We start from the raw sequence: 20,091 nt of genomic DNA on the forward strand, positions 1-20,091 counted from the left end.
TCATAATGTCCCAAACATTATGGAGCTGGATGTATATATGTATAAAGTTATAAAGTTATGTATGTTTTATGTTTTAAACTATGCACGGTTAAAAATATATTTACAAATATATAATTTACCTGAAGCCACAGCTTTACTACAGCAACTACTGTATTCAGGATTGCAACACAAATTCAACTGACTGATATTCATTCAAATTTATTATTAAGCCTTATGGTCTGCTTACAATACCAAAAATGACTAAGTAAATACTCAGCAACACATAAACGAATACTGTTTGGGGAAACTCTATTGTTACAATAACCAATTGATTAGACTTGACTGCCCACTTAAAATTGGGGTTGTATACAATAGTCTGATGTCAGTGTACTAGACCATGCACTAATGGCTATCCAGGTTGCGTGCGAATACACGCTTCTCCTACAACTCTGAGAGCTTACTGATGCTTAAGTCAAAGCTCATCTTAAAGAGACTATGGCGAGGGCTCCTTTAGGATTTACACTGACACAAAACCCTGCTTTGAGAGAAAAGGCTGGCTGTATTTAGGGGCCTTTGACACCACCTGTCATAACATTGACACATTAGCCCAGACTAATGCATGGCATAGCGTAGCGGTATTGATTTTCATTTTTGTGAGTTAATGACATGCAAAGTGTTATGCTCCCTTTGTGTTCTATGGAGATACAGAGAGAGCAACGCTCCTGCATGACCACAACATGTAAATTACATTTATAAGTAATGGTACAAACTAAGTAAGTAGATGACTTAATATCAAATGCAGTTGATACAATTAATATTGCAATAAGCATACTTTAAGCATGCCCTGCTCTTTGCGTCCTTAAATCTTACTGTGCCCTGCAGGCCCTTGTGCTTACTGCCTGTTTTGTTCATTGTTATGAATCATTCTGCATTGTTTCAAGAAAATAAAATGCCAGATTATGTAGGGCTGCATTACAACAACTGTGTCATATGGGACCCAGGGTCTTTTGACAAATATATGAAAAATAAAAGCATGGCTAGAATGCCTGCTCTTCTGATGTCTTTTGTACTGTTATTATTTTTATCCCAAATTCATCATGTGAAATGTCTTGGAAATGGGCATTTTAAACCCGAGCTGGAATGCATGGGATTGTCAGCATCAACATATACTGCTTGAACACAATATGAGTGTACTACATATGTATTACATAAGTGCAATCATTGTATCAATATTCATTGCAAAGATGGACTCACTTTGTTAGCACATGTCTGTTAATCAGTCAGATATAAAGCTCCCAGACCCCCCAAAAGACTATTATCTCCATTGCTAGTAGTATTTTAAGTATGGTCAACATTTGGTGAAGAATGCTGGAGTCATATTTTTTAAATGTGAACTGCATAACTAAATTAGTAAAATAAATCTTTTTTTAACACATTCAAAATTGCAGCTACACCCACACTGATGATGTATAAAGGGGGTGTCAGTGTAGTAACACAAAATGCATATGTAGAGGAAATCGCAATCATCTCACAGCACTTTCACCACAACTGTGTCGCATCCTCCAGCCAATGTCTGCCATGATTTAAGTTGTTAGATGAGTATCATGTTCAAGATCTCCATGCATATCTTTTTTTAATGACAGCACTAGCTGCTCATCCTCAGAGCTATAAAAAATGTAGAAGGGAATTCTACAGCCAACTCAACCATGGTCTACGTTGCTCGGTCGTGAGGATCAACAGCACAGCCATTCAAACTCAACTTCTCTGCTGTCAAAACATCGTGTGACTTCATACTGCAAGCACACTCATCTTTTATGTCTACCGTCTGGTTCAATTCACTGCACAGAAACCAATCAACATTTTAAATTAATTATTGTGATATTCAGAATTTAAATGCACTACCATGTCCAGGCTATTGATATTATTAACGTCTGCGATAATGCTCCACTGAGTCTTCCTATATGTAAGCTAGAAGAATGCAGTGTGACATTCGAGCAAAGAAAAGTATCCTTATGAAGGAGTTTTTGTGTCAAATATAAAATCATGCACATGGAAAGAAATTAAATCCCATATTGTACCAATATTTTGTGGACAATAACAGTTGTGTCTGTAAATTATGAAAATACATCATGAACAATCTTTGTTCTATCTTTACATAAATAAGATGTATTGGGCATTCAGAATTATGTAAGAAAGATAATTCAATGAACAGACTGTTAGTTTTGGAACATTGAAAAACATCAACAAAGCCACACAGTCATAAAGAATAATCACAAAGGCCTGGCCTTCATTCAATATAATTTAATAACATTTGGGTACCATTGTTTCAGGCAAGGTGCTCTGAATGAGAATTACCGTTTGAATATGAATGAATTTTCTTTAAAATTAAGATGCAGTATGAATCATACTGTGCACAAATTATATTTCTTGTGGTTTATATGCAGCTAACATCTTTTCCAGTCCACAAGGATTTCAATACAATTCTGATCCTTCACAATATGCTTGCATATGAATATGAATAAAATGATGCAATGCAGACTTCAAATTTCTGTTTTATTTGTGTTGATATGGCAACTGCAAGTCACATGGAGTTGACCAAATTAATATTTTCATGTAGCCTCGATTACATTGACGGTGCTAGACATTCAAGTTGTAAATCTGTATGACATGTATTTACTACTTTGTTTAAAAGTGTATCAGTGTGGGTTTCAGTATTAATTCAACTCCTACAGAGCACATATGTGTCCAGTAGGGACGTTCACAACGTTGAATGTGATTCAATACGAGGTCATATGTTTTTCTGAACATTGGAATGTATACAAGACGAATTTCAATTATTTTTCTCGTTATTATTTTATTTATTTATTTGACATCGACTGCTACTTACTGAATTGCCACTAGTCTGCCCCAGAATTAGCTATAAAGCTACATTTCTCAGTTATCCCTGAACTGGTAACACAGAAGTTTAAATTATTTAACAGAAGCCAATAAGCAAAAAATACAGACTGACAAATGTTTCGGGTTCCCTTTGAGCGATTCATATAAATATACAGAACAACAGATTATATTTGCTAACGCAAGGATGAGACCTTTTAGAAGTCATAAACAAGCTATAGTTGGGTACTTGCTAAAAAATAAAAATAAGGCCAAATTTTGATCGGGGCAATCTTTTAAAGATATGAACGGAGTGTATGTTAATACAAAATGACAAAGCGATTTAAATTATTTAAATACAATGTACTGTATAATGAACTCAGCGACCCCTTAACGCTACCGCTTTGACGCTGCGAGTGGTTTACAGGACGTCTTTACCACCCCCGTTATCTATTTGCCTTAAGATGTTAAACTGTGTTAGTAAATACAAACGTCACAACGCAATATTAGTTCGGCTACTTTGTGAATAATAGAAATAGTCACTACATTAATGTATTTTCAATTTTAACTAGTTATGGTATCTGACCGCAGGGTATTGTGACCGCTAACTGAACTCCACCAGCACACTACATTGACGTGGTGCACTGAGTCACCGTGTCCTAAAATGACGCTTTAATTTCCTTTTCGTCTTCAATTTGGCGTCGTTTGTACCTCTTCCGAACACTCCAGTTTAATTGTCATAAGCCCCATATAAGTGTTACTTAACGCTTCATTGTGAAGGAATATCCAAATACGTACAATTGCTTATTTTATCTTCACACGCACCACTGAGACATTTCGTCGATATATCCCTATAGTCTTTAGTTAACGTTGTTTTCCAAATCCCGCTTCTTCCATAAACGCAGTTGGAGGCTGTTTCGACGCCAAAGCATTTTTTTCGGATCTGCAAAGATCCTATCCATTTCGGACGAGGAGTAAAGCAGCCAAAAGTAAGCGGAGGCTCTCTGTGAATATCTGCCTCGCAGGAGATTTGTAGTGGATTGCATTGCGTGTGATCCCTCCCCTTCTCTGGTACTATGTCCTGAAAGCTGAAATGTGTGTGCGTGCGCTCGCGGTCGAGTCTGTTTGCGAGGCTCAGTATTGCGTGCGAAGAGCTCGACTTGTCATTCAGAGGAATCCGCCACCTGAAACACGAGGAAGTGAAGGCGACTCAATTGGGTATAAAACATCAACCACATCTGCCTCTAGCATTGCAAACTGATAAAAACATCAGTTTAGAACTCCGGCAGACGTTTGTTTAAATCGCCCAAGGAATGTGTCCAGTTTAAAAGTATAAAGAGCTACAACATTTCAATTAATTCGAATGACACTGTATTAACATTATACTGGATTTTTAAAATAGCAGAGCTACAGGGTAAGTGTTTAAATTACTTTTATGTTTCCATGTATGATACTTTGAGAGCTGACATATAGAGGGGGGCTCGATAAGTTATTCATTTAATGGGAATATATATTTTTTAAATAGAGCTATCATGCATGCGACTCATGCCTAATAGCCTACTCATTATGCTTTTTTTATTTTATGCGATTGGTCATACAGTGTAAAACAACAAGATTACTTGTGAAAGACGTGCATTTTTTTTTTTTTTTTTACTATTTTCTTAATTAATCAATCTGCATGTTTTCTGTTGTATGGTCTGGATATTCACGCTGGGTAATGATTTTGGGTAACTGATGAGCTTTTGTGTTTTGCTCTATTTTACGACTTGATTGATTAGGTTAATATTGTCCAGGAGCTACTTCCTTTTCATTAAAAAGTGAAATATTTAATCGTTTAAATTAACATATTAAGTTGATTTTACTTGCTTTTTATTGTACTTTTTTTGTTTCAGCGCACCTGTTACCTTCTCACTCGCAGTCTAAGATCATGATTCCACCGGGGGACTGCATGTATGCTGGCCGGAAAAGACGGAAGCCCATTCAGAAACAGTTACGTATCCCGATATTCCGTGCGTTTTTGACGGATGAATTCGGAGTTTATTAAAAGTAGCTAAACACTCTTTGCTTGTGTGCACTACGTTAGTTGGTGAAACTTTCAGAAGTTCATTAAATACTTGAAGAGCATTAAAAGGAACTGAAAACATTGCAGATTATGCGAAAATGCGGCAGAATTGTCATATAAATACAGTGTATTTCACATTCAAAAAGTGCTTGGTGGAGTATCGTTGCAATGTGCAATGGGAAATTAAGTCCCCCTCATCACAATCAACCCGAGTTTCCTTTTTTAAAACGTGGGAAACGTTATTTATTTATTTATTTATTTAGCCAACATTGGGGGCCAAGTATGTTAGGGCCTAATGCCCTCCATAAAAAAGGCATACATGAACACGTGTTTCCCTATGTTTTAAAACATGTGAAATGTGATTTAAATTCATATAACACAAATTTAAATAATTATCTATTGCATGTTGAAGAAATTATATATTTAATGCTTATCTGTGATTGACTTGTAATGGTGTTGCATGCTGAATGGCTCAATATGTTCTATATAATGCGTACTATATAATATGTGATCAATTTTTCTGCACGTCAATATTTATTTATTTATTTATTTATTTATTTATTTATTTATTTATTTATACATTTTTTTAGATAAGGCCAAATATGCATTACAGGTACATGCTAGTTCAATTTTATATTCCATTTCCTATATTTGTTTTAAAAATGACTAACTTCCTTGAGGGAGTAAATGAATTATTCAAATTCAAGCCGGTAACCTTGGGCACTGACTATACTACTGTAACAGTTTAAAATTTTCATCTTGCCTTTTGAACTTGGAATTGCGATGAAAAAAGTTTAGGAAGGGTGTGACATTAATGGTTACGATTAAACACCAGTAGATTGCTACTTTGGTTTAATACCTGAAAACTGCTCTTTTGATTGCACTATATGTTATTTTTAATCAGTTAGTACCTTACACCTCAGCGTGTTATCTGTTACCTCTCAGTTATTATTGACTCTTTCTGTTTTTTCCTGGGATAAAGATTTAAAGCAGCTGAAATGTATAAATTAATTTCTTTGTTATATGTTGGTGTTAATTCGCTATTAGGTAATCAAATTATGTTTGCTCTTTGTTCTGAATGAGAAATGATATATCTGCATTATATGAACGTTCAATGCACATTACTGTAACACCACTGATACTGTATTGCTTACTTTAAAGCAGTGAATGGAGTAAGCCACACTGTTTAGTTATTGCATGTAAATTATTTAAATTTGGAAGGTCTGTGCTCTTATTTTAATTTGAATCAACTTGTTTTGTAATCGTGTCAATAATACTTGTCCTGAAACTATGTGGCCAGTCCTTTTGGTTGTAGAAATTTCGTTTTAAATATTTTTATCATTATAGTTTTCACTGTGTGTGGCATGAATAGATTAGTGGATGCACACACTAATTATATATATATATAAGACAGCTGTTATCACAATCTGAAAACAATTACTTACTATATTGATTCGTTTTAACTCAAGTACAACATGTTTGCTCTTGGTGTGGGTAATTGAAAAACTAGTCTAACAAATCATTTAAGGTATTAGCGGCATAACATGATCCTTTTGGTGTAGGTCAACTGCAGTTTTTATTGCGAAGGTGCTAACTTTTGTCCATGGGAGTCCAAGGCCTACAGAATGGAAAAGGGCATATGTGTTGTATGTACCAATGTTTATATTGTATGTCTGGTGGAAGTTGGCAAAGCGTCACTCTCACATGAATAAATAAAAAAATCAATGGGAATGGAATATTGTTCAGGCCAGTGGGCAACTGAGCCATTGAATGGAACTCATACTTGAAGCTTATTTAAAGACAAGCTTTGCGTGCACTGTTGATTTGCAGACAGAAATCAGACTCCCGCGGGCATCGTTGCCTCATTGAAACTACAGGAAATCCAGCTGGCCTTTCTGCTCCTGTTGCAGAAAAAAGGTACAACATGCAGAGAAGGAAGTTTTGATGAAACACCTGTTTCATTCAGGGGTGACCTGTTGAGAAGCAATGACCACTGGCACTTCGCCAGGTCAGTCAGCAACAGCAGTGTAGAGCTGGGTTGTATGATACTGGGCTGGGAGTTCAGTTTCAGTATAGCCTGACACCATTAAAGTACATCTGCTGTTTAAGTACAACCTCTCTACGAATGACCTCTCTTTTTCCATAAGGATCCATGGTCCAGTGCCTGAAGTGCTGAAATTCTGAAAGCACCAATATTTTGCTGCTTTGATGTTTATTAAATGGAACCTTAGGGCGTTATCTTGGCCCACGGAGTTCCATTTCTTGCCCTGTCAATGACGGCATGAAGTAAACAGTTTAGCTAAAGTAAAGCAGAAATCAAGTGAAAATGTCTTATAAGCTGGTTTCCTGCTTTTTCGACATAAAGTGAAATGGAATGTGAATGATAAGTTATTCAATCAACAAGTGTTTTGTTAGCTTTTGGATCTGGAGACTTCAACTGGCTCACATTAGTTTAAAGTAACACGGTGTAGATGTCTGTGTAACTTCCAGTAATATTTTGTTCAGCATTACAGCTGCTAATTACAGCCAACAGAGATATGATTCATGCAGAGTTTTGATGCTTATGCCCACTGTAAGCAGTGCTATTATTGGAATTTTGGAGAGGATGTGACTCTTTGTGCTGAATCACTGATCTGCTGTTTGAACTGAAGGTAAAACACTTTTTACTTTGAGGTAGATGAGCGTTTGACTGTGTTCCACTAATATAACAAAGCCAATGACAAAAGTCTAGGTGGGCTGCTTCGTTTCAGTTACCAGACAATGCCAACCTTCCTTTATCAGTCTATTTCAAAGCCTATTTTGGCACAGAGAGTCGCAGTTCCTCTTCAGACAGTCTCTGAGCCCTCTGTGCTGCTTCAGCAGGAAACCGACAGCAGTGAGTGAGAAGTCCAACCCGTCAAAGCGGCACCGGGATCGGCTGAACGCGGAGCTGGATCGCCTGGCCAGCCTCCTGCCATTCTCGCCAGACATCATCTCCAAGCTGGATAAACTGTCTGTGCTGCGGCTGAGCGTCAGCTACCTCAGGGTCAAGAGCTTTTTCCAAGGTAAGCTTTCATCCCAACGTACCTGCATGGCACTGTGTGGGCCAGCTCTCCTCCCAAAGCCTGGCTTTGGTCCACACTGAATACACAAAGCCACAGGGATACCTGCATAGCAACGGCAAATAACTGACAGATCTCACTGATTACTACAGAACCTAATCTGCTATTAATTTGCAATTGGTTTTAAAATGCTGTGGGTGTATTTGGATTTGATCTGTCTAATTTGTGTTCAAATTGAAATGAGAAGCTCTAAGGTTTAGGTGTTTGGTGGGTTGGTGTGGATATTGCTCCTGTGTGTGAAGTACCTGGTGTATGAGGAGCGTTTGTTACTCATCAGAGATTACTTCAATGTACAGTAGACATGTAAGTGTATTCTGTAATCCTGAAAGTGGAAGAGGCAAATGGCTGAAAGGTCCGGAATGAATTTGAAGAGAATGTGCATCTGTGGACAGAGTCAACTGTGTACGTGCATTGTCATTGCGCCCAAATGATACAGTCATTTGCCTGGTGCCCTCCAACACAAATTCAGTGTGCATATTTGTCTGTTTTAATATGAATATCTTTGTGCCACCCTGCTGGTAATTATCTGGTCTTTATTACAATTTCTAATATGAAAGTAGTGGTGCCCCCCTCTGAAAAGAAAAAATAAGTAATATGATACCAAATATTTACTTCCTCTGAGTAATTCAGTTAGTCTGTATCTATATTTGTGGTTGTGTTATGGTTCTCGGGTGATATTCCTGCAGATGTCCAGGTGTGGCATTTCTTCTCAAATCCCCCTAAGCATAATCACTCCATTCCTCACAACTGTGATGACACACGGAATTAGTTTCTTGCGTTTTCTGTTATTGATATAGGACAGCAGTGCCCCTCACCAGATACATTTTTTTTTCTTTTCAAGTTATGTTCATGTTATTACAAACTATAATTCATTAGTTTGATGTTGCATAACATTCCTTCAACTTGGTGCAAAGGAAGCTATGATCATTTAATAGCATAGCATAATCCTACTCTTCTCATCCTTTTGAGAAACACTGTTGGCTGTTATGCTACTGTTAAGTTGGCTTTACAATAGAACAATCATTTACATTTATTCATTTTTATACCTCACATTGTACTCTTTTACACCAGAGCCTATGGCAAATAATGGCATGACAACAGAATCTCAGATCCCACCAATAAGTGTTATTCAGTGATGAAGTATCCTATGCAGGGTAACCATTCAAGCGAAACAAAAACAAAAACAAAAAAAACTGTAAGGTTCGCTTCCCTCCCTATGGGCTTTTAAGAGAAGAGGAAGGGTTCTCTAGTTTTTTCAACCTCTCCCCAGTAGATCAACACTTAGTTCCCTTTAAAACAAATTATTTCCTTAAATGCTTTCTGACAGGATAACTGGCACATAGACTTTAATTCAACTGACCCTAATGTAGTTCTGAACAACAGCGTCCTCATTTAGAATATCCACACTGTAATGTGGGATTCCCCGAGAGGCTCATGATGTGTGCTGTTAGACTCTACATTTGCATGAGGCTGTCATAAATATTTGTTTTAAGTATCCAACTGAAACTTTAGTCCTTGCTTATTTTCATTCACACCAGTAAAATTAATGAATGAAAACCGCATTTAAAAGACTGCTTTTAAAGTCAAATTTGTCAAAATACCTTTTTTCTTTGGACTCCTGTCAAAAACCAGAAATTGTTCGTTGCATGTACAGTAGGACCTCAACAAATAATGTTATGGTTTTCAGTCAGCTATAATGCAGCAGATATAACTCCATCATTTTCATCTATCATTAGAGCAGATATCTGTATATTCTCCAGGAGGAAAATTTCACATCCTTCCAAGTGTGAATGGAGCACACTTTCATTTCCTTTGAATTTTCTCCATTTTGTCGCCTATTTTGAGAGTTCATTTTAAAGCACTGAACTCTGCGAGACAGGACTGAAAATTATGACAACACAAAGAAAAACTGTAAATTTCCTTTATGTGGATTATCAAGTTTTTTTCCTGGCTAACCCACAATTGACTAATTTCCAGAGTCCAGATTGTACACATTTTGCTCTGGAAGTTACATTGTTTCAGACGGGGCTGTATAATCCACCCTGAAATATTTTAGGCTGACAAGATACTATTTTCTCTTCTAAATCATTACTTTTTCCCTCTGGCAGTCTCAGGTGTATTCATGTAATATGAAAACAGACCAATGTATTCCAGTGGCATCAATCATCTGTGCATTTAATGTGTCGGGCTCTATTTTTTTGCTAATCTTGATGTTATTCCCTGTCTGCTGCATCTTCAATTATTTATAGGGCACTTCAGAAAAAGATTTGAAAACCTCACATAGCAACTCCATGGTTCTGATGTCAAAACAAGCTTCTTCGCGACGAGGCTGGGCCCAAATCAGAGCTTGCATTTTTTAAATTCTGTTCACCGTTTCCCCAATATTAACAGATGGCTTAATGGATGTGGGGCGAGTTTCGAGCTACGCAGGTGAGGGAGAATGGCCCAAGACTTAAAATGGAATCGACCTAACCGAGATGCCCGCTTGCGCCAACTGGGCCATAGCGAGATTTGCATCCCCCTCCCTCTACCTCCCCGCAGAGCCCAACAGACCCCTGCATACCTCTCCCTCTTGCGTTTCTCACACGGCACTGACAGAACACTTCCCAGGCCTCTCACCTCGCGCTTTGCCAGGTGTAGCTCTTAACAAGTCTCTTCCAGGAGGCTCACATGATATCCGCACACATGGCACGCATATGAGGCCAGCGCAGGAGGGAAGGCCAGGGCGCTCATCTCTCAGGCCAGGTGATTATGAGGCTGTTAAAGGTATCGCAGTTACACTTTTAGTATGAAGCATGTGGGCTCAATTGTTAGGAGCAGCTGAATGACATTCAGGTCAATATTTTCTATATATTTTCAACATCTTTTTGCCTGAGCATTGCTGGACGAGAGGAAGTGGCATCAATCTTATTGCAGTCTGCAAAATGAAAATGGGGAAAAAGTCTGTTATTTGTAATAATTATTGTTAAGATGGCCTTTTTCTTATATTCTTTAGGCTAAGGAAAGCATGTTATCTTAAAAGTTCAAATTATGTAATTATTTCAGAGCTTATAATGTGATTTGCTGTTTTTTTTTTAATTATTATAATGGGTTTGCACCAAGGCATATGTTGTTATTAGCCATTATAAATCTGAGCTTCCTCATATATATTGTGAATTCTCCTCTGATAGTCGTTTTTCACTGATGTTACTGAACCAACTTTTGCTTATTGCATGCTCCTGGTGCACACAGCATGCTTCTGACAGGCCACTAGAGGGACAGTGTGAGAGGCCTCCATGGTAGTATGAGGAAGAAGAAAAAAGAGGAAATGTTGTGTCAGTCTCAGAGTTGCAATGGAAACATTGCGAGCAAAAACAGAAACACAAACAAATACTGCAGCAATGGCAGGAACCACGGCATGTGTTTGACCTTACATGTTGGACATTGTATTTCCTTCCTCTGTTTTTATTTAGGAGTGCAAAGAGTGGGTAACATGTAAACTTCTGTAATTCAGTGTAACTTGCACACCCGATGGTTGAGTGTTGAATCTGTTGGTCAGTTAAACATAATCGCGTTGTGTGTCATGCCATACCTACTAAGTAAAACTAATCTGATTCAAACTTGAGTTCGGAAAGATGCAGAGAAGAGTCATGTTTAGATTTGTACTTAATACTGTGAAGTATATCCCTAATTTTCAGTGGTGCACTGTCTTGAATTGTTGGAAGAGGGATAAAATTCAGGTAGTTCTCTACGATCCATAAGACTTAAAGAACAGGAAAAGATACACGTGAGAAGGTCTGCAGTGTCCCATGTATGATCATGACCCTCCATTTCATATTTTATTGAAGGCATTTCTATTACATGATATAAGTGTGTAACAGCCTTGGTCGTTCTGAACAGTTGATGGAGAATGTGATGGAAATACATGTCTGGTATTTCAACTCTGAATTTGTAAGCAGAGTTAACCCATTCATCAAATTCATTCTTGCCAGGCCGTTCCAGGGTTTCTGCGTTTTATCCAGTCACCTTGATGTGAGCAATAAAAAATGTCAGGACAAGACAATTTATGGGCAAAATGAGTTTATCATCTCCTTGTGGATTCAGATGAGTTTTTCATGAGGGGTATTGCAGCGCCTCCAGTCTTATCCTCCAGAGATACTCAGCAGTCAGGTATTTGCATCTGCTATTATTCTCAAATGCTTAGTAAATGCTCTCTAAATGATGCCAGGTTTTGGTTATCAAACAATATGCAGCTCAGCACACTGGCCAGCCTAATAGGTTTTTTTTCTGTCAACTTTAAAAGCATTTGGAAGGGTTGTAAATATATCAAAAGGCAGATTAGCAGGCTCTTGGTCTGTGGAGAAGCTGGAACTTGGACCGGTTCTTTCATAAATAACCTCTAAACAAAGGGGTTCCTTTTCCTAGTGGCTGCTCATAGAAGTACAGTTCCGGCTCTTTTGTGAATTATCGCCTTTATTCCTCTTGGTGTTTTCCGAGCTCTGGACATATTCAGTACACATGTAATAATCCTGTCATGTTTACTGTCCTGTCACCACAGCTGCTTTAATTAGTCAGCTCTTTAAATATTTACTTCAGGGATTAAATACCATCTCTCCCTTTGTGTTCATGCTCTAGTTTGTTTCACCTCTGTTTCTCTCAGCTGCCAAGAGCAGGTTTTATTCAGGGGGAATTTATGTTCCCCTCTGATCTGCACCAAATTCACCATTATCGACTTATTACCTTACTTTAACAACTATTTATGCTTTTTTTCTAAGCACAAAGGGGATACATTTTATCAATCAGTAAAAATCATTAAAATCAATCAGGCCAGTAAATGTCTTCCTCGTTTTTTTGTACTTATTGTTGTAAGGAAGGAAAGCGCTCACACACAATTGTTACTCCTGAAACAAACTTGTTATTGCGTGAGAATGTTGTGTGGCAATGTTACAGGTTCCTCATTACATAATACTGACGCAATAAAATGCATAGGTTTAGTCACTCTCAATGAGGAATAAGCTTGCGTTGTATACAGTTGTGCTGGATTCTCAATATGTTATAATAGTTTTGGCTTCCATTTCACCACCCAGGCCAACTCCCCTCGCCATACCAACTTTAGAGCAATATTACATTAACAATACAAACTGAACTTTTCATAGCAAGTACTGAGGTTATTATTATTATTGATGTCTTGTACTGTAGTGTAGAACACAAGTTCTGTCACTTGTGTTTAGCTGTGTTAATATAACTGGATAACATTTTTTTTAAAAACAATACATTTTGATCATTTGTGTTTCTGTAATGTATTTTATTACTTAATTTAGCTTGGTTATGAAGGAAGATATGCTTGGATATGGTGTTAAATCCACCTTGAATCATGTGCGCTGTACTGTAGGAAAATAAGGGGTTACATAGCCACACCCAAACCTTAACGTCACAGTTGTTTCAGAGCACCTTACTGTCCATTGTGCTGTCTTTCCTCTTAGGAACTACCTATTTTTATTTTTTCTGCTATCCGATGGCAAGCAGCCATTTAAATATTAGGCACATGGATGAAATCAATAGCCTTCATTATGAGTATCAGATGTTTGAGCTCCACTTGGCCTTTCTCATAATGGACAGGTTTGCCTATCTGATCCTTGCATTTAATCCGTGTTAACTTGCTGCAAGCTTCTGGATGTTTCATGAGAGTAAGGGGCCTACATTTAGGATGGGAATGAATTTCACATTGTTATTTAAAACAATGTATGCGATGTTTCAGAAAGCCAACCCAGTTAGATCAAATATACACTGAACTAATGTCATTGGTATGATATCTCAGCCATTTTCACATGGTTTGCACTTGCTGGAGGTTCATGCCAATATAAGTTATTCTATGCTCTTTCTGTAGATGCTTATCTCATGACTTTGCCATTTCTCAACACACTTCAACAAGCTGGTCTGCCAAAGCAACAGTAAAAAAAGATATAGCTTACCCACCAAGACAAGACCTCTCAAAGTCTTTTAGGAGCCAGGAAACTTTCAAAGCAGTTCTGTCAATCACACTTTGAATGATTTAAGTGGAAAGTGGTTCTTTTGTAGTGGACGTGAAGCACCATGAAGCACAAGTTCTGTGAAGGGTTCTTAAAAAATGAACAGTTTCATAGCACAATCTTGCAGTTAAGACTAGTACCAACAAACCATTTTGAATTCAGGCAGCCTGTAATTAATTGCAAAATATATGAAACATATTGCATGGATATTTATTTTGTCATTTTGACAAACTTCATCAAACTTGTCTTGTCTTGTTTGTTCCCCTGAAGGCCTTTTCTTTTAAATGCTGGGCCCCTTTAACCTGCTTCCATTGCTATTCTTGCACTGATCTCTGGCCAGGGAGATGAGTTTACTGACTAGTTTGACTGCTGTTGTGTAAATGAGGGTTATTTTGACTGCATCTGTCACCATCTCTCCCTGGCTCGCCCCCACACGTTGCTCTCCACACTGCTGACTGCTGGGTTTCTCCTTACCAACGCCCTCCGTCCTTATCGCTGCAGAGCCAAAGATGGGAAAAGGTCCCTGTGTGGGACTACAAAGTCCCCACTTCTTGAAAAACTACAAAGTCCCAACTCCTTTACACTACACTGTCTTTCACTCCCAGGCTTTACTCTGATTTGAACTGGACAGGTTTGTCCACCAACTCAATCTAACAGTTTGTCAATTGCGTGGCTGGTCTTTACCTCCTCTGTTGTTTCAAAGAGAGATCAGTGCTCTGCTGGAAGATGTCTGCAGAATTATGACCTTATCCAGTGAGGTAATATTAATTTAACTCTGAAATGTTCTCTCTGCAATTTTAAAGCCATCGTGCTGCAGGCATGACAGCGTGTTCTTTCCGCAAAAATTATGTCTTTGATTTTATTTCCTGCGGAAGAGAGAGGAGGGCACAGGAATTCCAGCTGAAGTTAAAGTTAGGTTAAATTGACCACTGCAAACAGCAGAGCCTCACATTTGTACTTGTTCAAAATGAATCCAAGCGCACGTGCATTTCCTCCCAGAATGTAATTTTTCAAACAAGCAGGTCATGCCCTTCCATAATAGGGACAGAAGGGAAGCACGTCTCACGAGAGGAACAGAACCAGGGGTGCACCTTTCCTTTTCATCACTGTGTGTTTAGTCTGACTTAAGTAGGGCACTGTAGGCCCCGCCCACTTCTGAGTCCATGGCTGTCAGTCGTCTTTTTTTTCTTTTGGAACTGAGGAGAAATGATGAGAGATGTTACGAAAATAAACCCAACTTTGCAACACCGTAACACAACCCTCTCAGCACGCGAGGGCCAAGTGTTCTCTGTCAAACTTCAAGTGCATTTTGTACATGTTTCCTAGAGTACATGATATTCCCAGACAACATGTCATTAATGAAAATATATCAAATTCAACCATGTTCCGTGATACATTATCACATTTCATGCTTATTAAGTTTCTTGTGTGCATTTTACTCAGACCTGCTGTAGCTGTTCTATGTAAAAACAATTGCTATGTGCTTCTTTTCTGCATGAACATTCATTATGACTTGTGTTTTATTTACACAATTTCATATTTTATGGTCTTCACTGTGCATGTACATTATTATAGTAATTTTAAGGTATATTTAAACAGGGGGCTTTAAATCTTCGTCATGAAGATTATTTTAGATTATGCACTGTCATCTGAAAAGGAGACCTTGTGACATGGGTCAAGTGGAACAAAGGAAACTCGAGAGGAACTTAAAAAAGTGGGGTCTGTTGAGATTGTAATGTGAGAAACAAGAATGTGTAGTTAGAAGTCAGACCATACAAATAACATTGACTGTGCATTATTTACATAATCAATTACAGAATCAACCACAGTCTTGTCACCCCAATAATCTTGGAACCATAGAGCTACTTAATCTGCATAGGATTGTTTCTGCAATAAATATCCCTCTCCCTCTGTGGCACCTAGTGGTGACTGGGATTTCAGGAATGTGGGGTAGCCTTTTAAAGCGATGCCTACAGGTTCTAAACATAAATACGGCATCACAAACAGGTGGTACTGTGTGACAGTACAATGCGCTATTTAATTCAGAATTCCTTCTGCTGTGCTGAATTGGCTCCTCGTCTGCTGTTGCCACTTGCTTTGCAGGGCTAGGCCACATTCTGGGATGAGGACCAGTTTTGCTCCATGGGAGAAGTGCATATCTTGTTGTGATCAGACCCATTGTCTGGGGTTGTGGGTCAAAGTGCTCCACAGTGAGGAAACAGGTTTGGGAAAAAAAGTGTCTGCTCTTGCTCTAAATATGGGCTTTGAATGGGGAAGAATAGATCGAGAGGAACTCGAGGTCTGTTCAGTTAACGTCAGTTGTACGTCAAGCAGAGAAGTCCAGTTTCATAACTCGCTGTGCTCTCACGCTACCGCGCACGCAGTGTGGTACAGTATACACTGTAACTTTGTATCTCGGCAACAGATTTTAGATGAAGCAGGATAACAGCTAAGTGCATTCTTACCGCTTGAGCTCATTCTGTTGGTATGGGCACCTCTGGAGAGAAATAAGAATCCTTATTCTTGCAGAGAATTGTTCAGTTTCTTAGCACAATCTAGCCCCACCAGCCACAAGAGGCTTTACTCTACTGTAGTGTTTGAGTCTCAAAGGTCTGTTATAGCTTTTGTCATTTAGGCTTGAGTATGCTAACATATATACAATATCCAGACAGCTGCATTATAATGAGTGATCCCCATATTCTATTGCAGTGATATTACATAACTGAATGCTCCAGAGAGGCGATAATTCTGAAAAACAACTTTTTCCCGGTATGATGGTAGATGTACTGAATAAAAACAAATTTTCTAAGAGTAGGAAAATTCTTTATGCACGACACGGCATCGTTGTATCCTGTGTTTTTGGTTTTCCATTTATATTTTCATATAGAACGAATAAAATAATTCACTTTTGATTAGTGTTTTGGAGTTCTTTCCTGGTTACGGAGTTTTCTATCTTTGTCCTTTCTGCAAGCAATTACGCCTTTTAAGCTGGATAAGAAATGCAGTTCCACAGCAAAGTGAAGATGGAGCAAGGTGACGTAATCCAGATGAAATCTGTGCAAAGCCGTGTCTGTCAAACAAAGTGCCACACAGAGAGATCTCGTATCATTTTGCACTTGATGCAGTCAGACAGCCCGTAACTTCTGTGCAGTTTTCAGTCGGCACAGATCAGGAGATCAAGACAGGGAATACAGCAGAGACACTTTTGGAAAAAGGCGAAGTTTCAACCAAATATAAATGAAACAGTTCCGATTATTTATGCATTCATATTTCACAGTCTATATTTTTGGTTTGTCCCCAGTGCTTTGTCTGCTTCTAGTTAGGTGTTTAAAGGCCAGCTAGTTTGTTCAAGTACTACAACATTATTGTATATATAAATATAAATGCTCACATTTCATAACTGATCCAGTTTTCTGGTAACTTGTTTAAAAATGTAAAATAACATGCAAGCACAGAAATAGTCCCTTTCCCACCTTATGGCTGTTGTCATTTAGTAGTGTTTGGTGAAAATTTCATGGAATTGTATTGTTTTGAATTGTATTGCACAGAACCTTTGCTATGTGTTGCAATGATATTTAAATTAGTTCTTTCAGAGGCACCATTAAGTTAATTCTCTTGACTCACCAAAATGCTCAAACCGCACCATTACCTTCTTGTGCGCTTGCTCATGTTGTTTGCACAATTTCACTCAGAATAAATAAATTCTTATAAAATAAATAAAATCAATTATTTTACTTTCGTATGTCATATGAACCCCTCAGCTTGCCCAATCTAATCTTCATCTAATACCACTGCTGTGGGGGAGAGGGATCTTATAACGTTGACTTGATTGCACTGGTCAGGTTTTTGGAAAATATGTGTAACATCTTTGTCTTCCATATTGCAAATCCTCAGTTTTAAAAAATGAGCTCATCCGCATTTTACACAATTTAGAACGTACACCCAGGTATTTAAAGGCCCTGTAGATCATTCTCTTTACAACTGTGATATATATTATCAGACAATATGTCACACATTGTTTTACTCTTTCGTGTGTGTCCCCTCAGTTTCTCTGTGTGACTGCACATTTTGCGTCTTTGAATCTCATAATGGTGCAGAATTGCAGTGAGCAATATGTTTCTCATACAGAGGCTGAATACTACATGGGATCTCTCAGCCATTTCCTTCTGAGGACTGTCTTTACAGCTGAACTCTTAATCCATGAAGGTACTGAAAACATTTTGGAACTGGCTTGGGGTGCAGGAGGCAGTCAATACACGGTGACATGCAGCAGATTAGAAGTAGATTTCCACTCGAGGCCTGCTGTGGCTCAAAGATTGTCATTGACACTAATGTAGACACAGATTGTTTCTCTGTTCTCTCTCAGATCTTGTCTGTTTTAGTCATGCAAATTGGAGTGTAACTGTTCTCTTGCTGATTTGGTTGTATGTACAATAATACAATTTTAAATAGGAAAGATGTGGCTTCATATGAGCTATGTGAAGGACATAAATCTATGAAATTTGAGTTACCAAATTTATGATTTAAAAAGCAATAGTATTATTTGAAGTGTTGAGATGATGTACATGTGCATATATTTTTTTCACTATTTAAATCAAATTTTGATTAAATCATTCACAATGATAAATTGTTATCAGATATTGTATTGTGTAACAGCATCATCCTAACTGATTTAAACTATTTATTCTAAGGTCATTTCCATTCCATGGTATATAGTGCAAGTGGCAGAAATACGGACTTATTAAAGGTGTATGTTGGTAATGTTTTGCTCATTAGTGATTTATACTCCAGGCAAGAAATTTCTTTTCTTTTCAATGACCTCTCACGCGATAGATGGTGCATGTATTCGCTTGAATAGTCCCACTTGAAAAAGTCCATAGATCACAAAGGGCATAAGTAAATTACCCAAAGCCACATCTGGTCTAGACACAAAGTATTTCACTTTGACAAGGCCAAGCTGGGAGCACAGCATGTGTAAGTGTGGGACTGAATGTTTCTGGCTCATGTCAAAGTGAAAACCTTTGTTTCCCAAACACCATTGTAGGGCTCTGTCTGCAGTAATTACACTCAAGTAGGTTGCATTGTGGTTTGACCACAGAAACTACGGCTACCAGTTACCCGGGCATTCACAAATTTCAAAATGTCTTATTGCTAACGGATTGACCCTGAAAAATCACTTGTATCGGTTGAAATTAAGAAAATAATTCTCCTACAAACTTGTATCTGTACATATATTCAGTTATCAGTCAGAAAAGCTGTCACTATTAACAGTCTCGCTGAGATCTTCATCACCCTCTGTAAAAGTGAAGTGGTTTTTCAAAACAAACAACACTTTAGTGGAGTGTGCCAGATTTCTTCAAACAGTCTCCAGCTATGTCAACAAAAATGAGTATTCACTCACATATTTTTTTCACGCCTACATTCCCAGTGTTGAATTTTCAAATTTTGAATCTTTTATGAAAGCTTTCGACAGATGAGGTGCAATTGCAAGGAACGAACAAGTTTCGAAAATCCAGTTCAAATGTGAGTCAGACACTTAACAGACACTCTACAGGCAAAAAGATAGCTTTTTATCCTGCAACAATTTATTTTATTTTTTTTCCATAAGGCCACTAATAAGCCAGTATGCAGTACATTCATTTTGACCCACTACAGGGTTCCATATATTTTTAATTAAACAACTGAAGATTGCTAAAGCTGTCTAAATGCTAGCTGTTTTGATTTCGGCATTAGACAATTTTTTCTTTCCTCATGAATTCTCAATATTCTAAGACAATTGTTCTTTTTTTATATCTGACCACAATGGCACTTTGTCCTTAAAAAGTTATGAATTTAAGCATTACATTTTATATTATTTAATGCTCTGTATGTAATTCTAAAAGATATTCATCATAGATGCTTTTGACATCAGTCAGTTCCTGGTCATTTTTCCCTTTTACGCCATTATTTATTGCCTCAGCCTCTGTCTTTGTCTTGTATTGAATTACGAAGTGGCTAGAAAACAATATTATAGTTTTATAGTTTTGATTTTATTGATATGTTTAGTGCTTCAGTTGTTGAGATTGAT

General features: G+C 37.8%; 1 protein-coding gene across 4 annotated transcripts in view; it reads left to right on the plus strand.

The window, feature by feature from the left end:
* Positions 1-3,994: 3,994 nt before the first annotated feature.
* The window catches only part of LOC118224630 (aryl hydrocarbon receptor repressor-like), a 67,536-nt gene continuing 51,439 nt past the window's right edge, over positions 3,995-20,091 (plus strand). The window contains exons 1-4 of one of the 4 annotated variants that reach the window (XM_035412196.1): positions 3,995-4,267; positions 4,746-4,842; positions 6,746-6,832; positions 7,775-7,959. In XM_035412196.1, coding sequence (XP_035268087.1) covers positions 4,781-4,842; positions 6,746-6,832; positions 7,775-7,959 — 334 coding nt within the window. In that variant the 5' untranslated portion in view covers positions 3,995-4,267; positions 4,746-4,780. The remainder of the gene's footprint in view (positions 4,268-4,745; positions 4,843-6,745; positions 6,833-7,774; positions 7,960-20,091) is intronic. The other 3 variants (XM_035412198.1, XM_035412199.1, XM_035412200.1) reach the window with 3 other exon arrangements.

This window comes from Anguilla anguilla, chromosome 4 (assembly GCF_013347855.1).
Source record: "Anguilla anguilla isolate fAngAng1 chromosome 4, fAngAng1.pri, whole genome shotgun sequence".
NCBI lineage: Eukaryota > Metazoa > Chordata > Actinopteri > Anguilliformes > Anguillidae > Anguilla > Anguilla anguilla.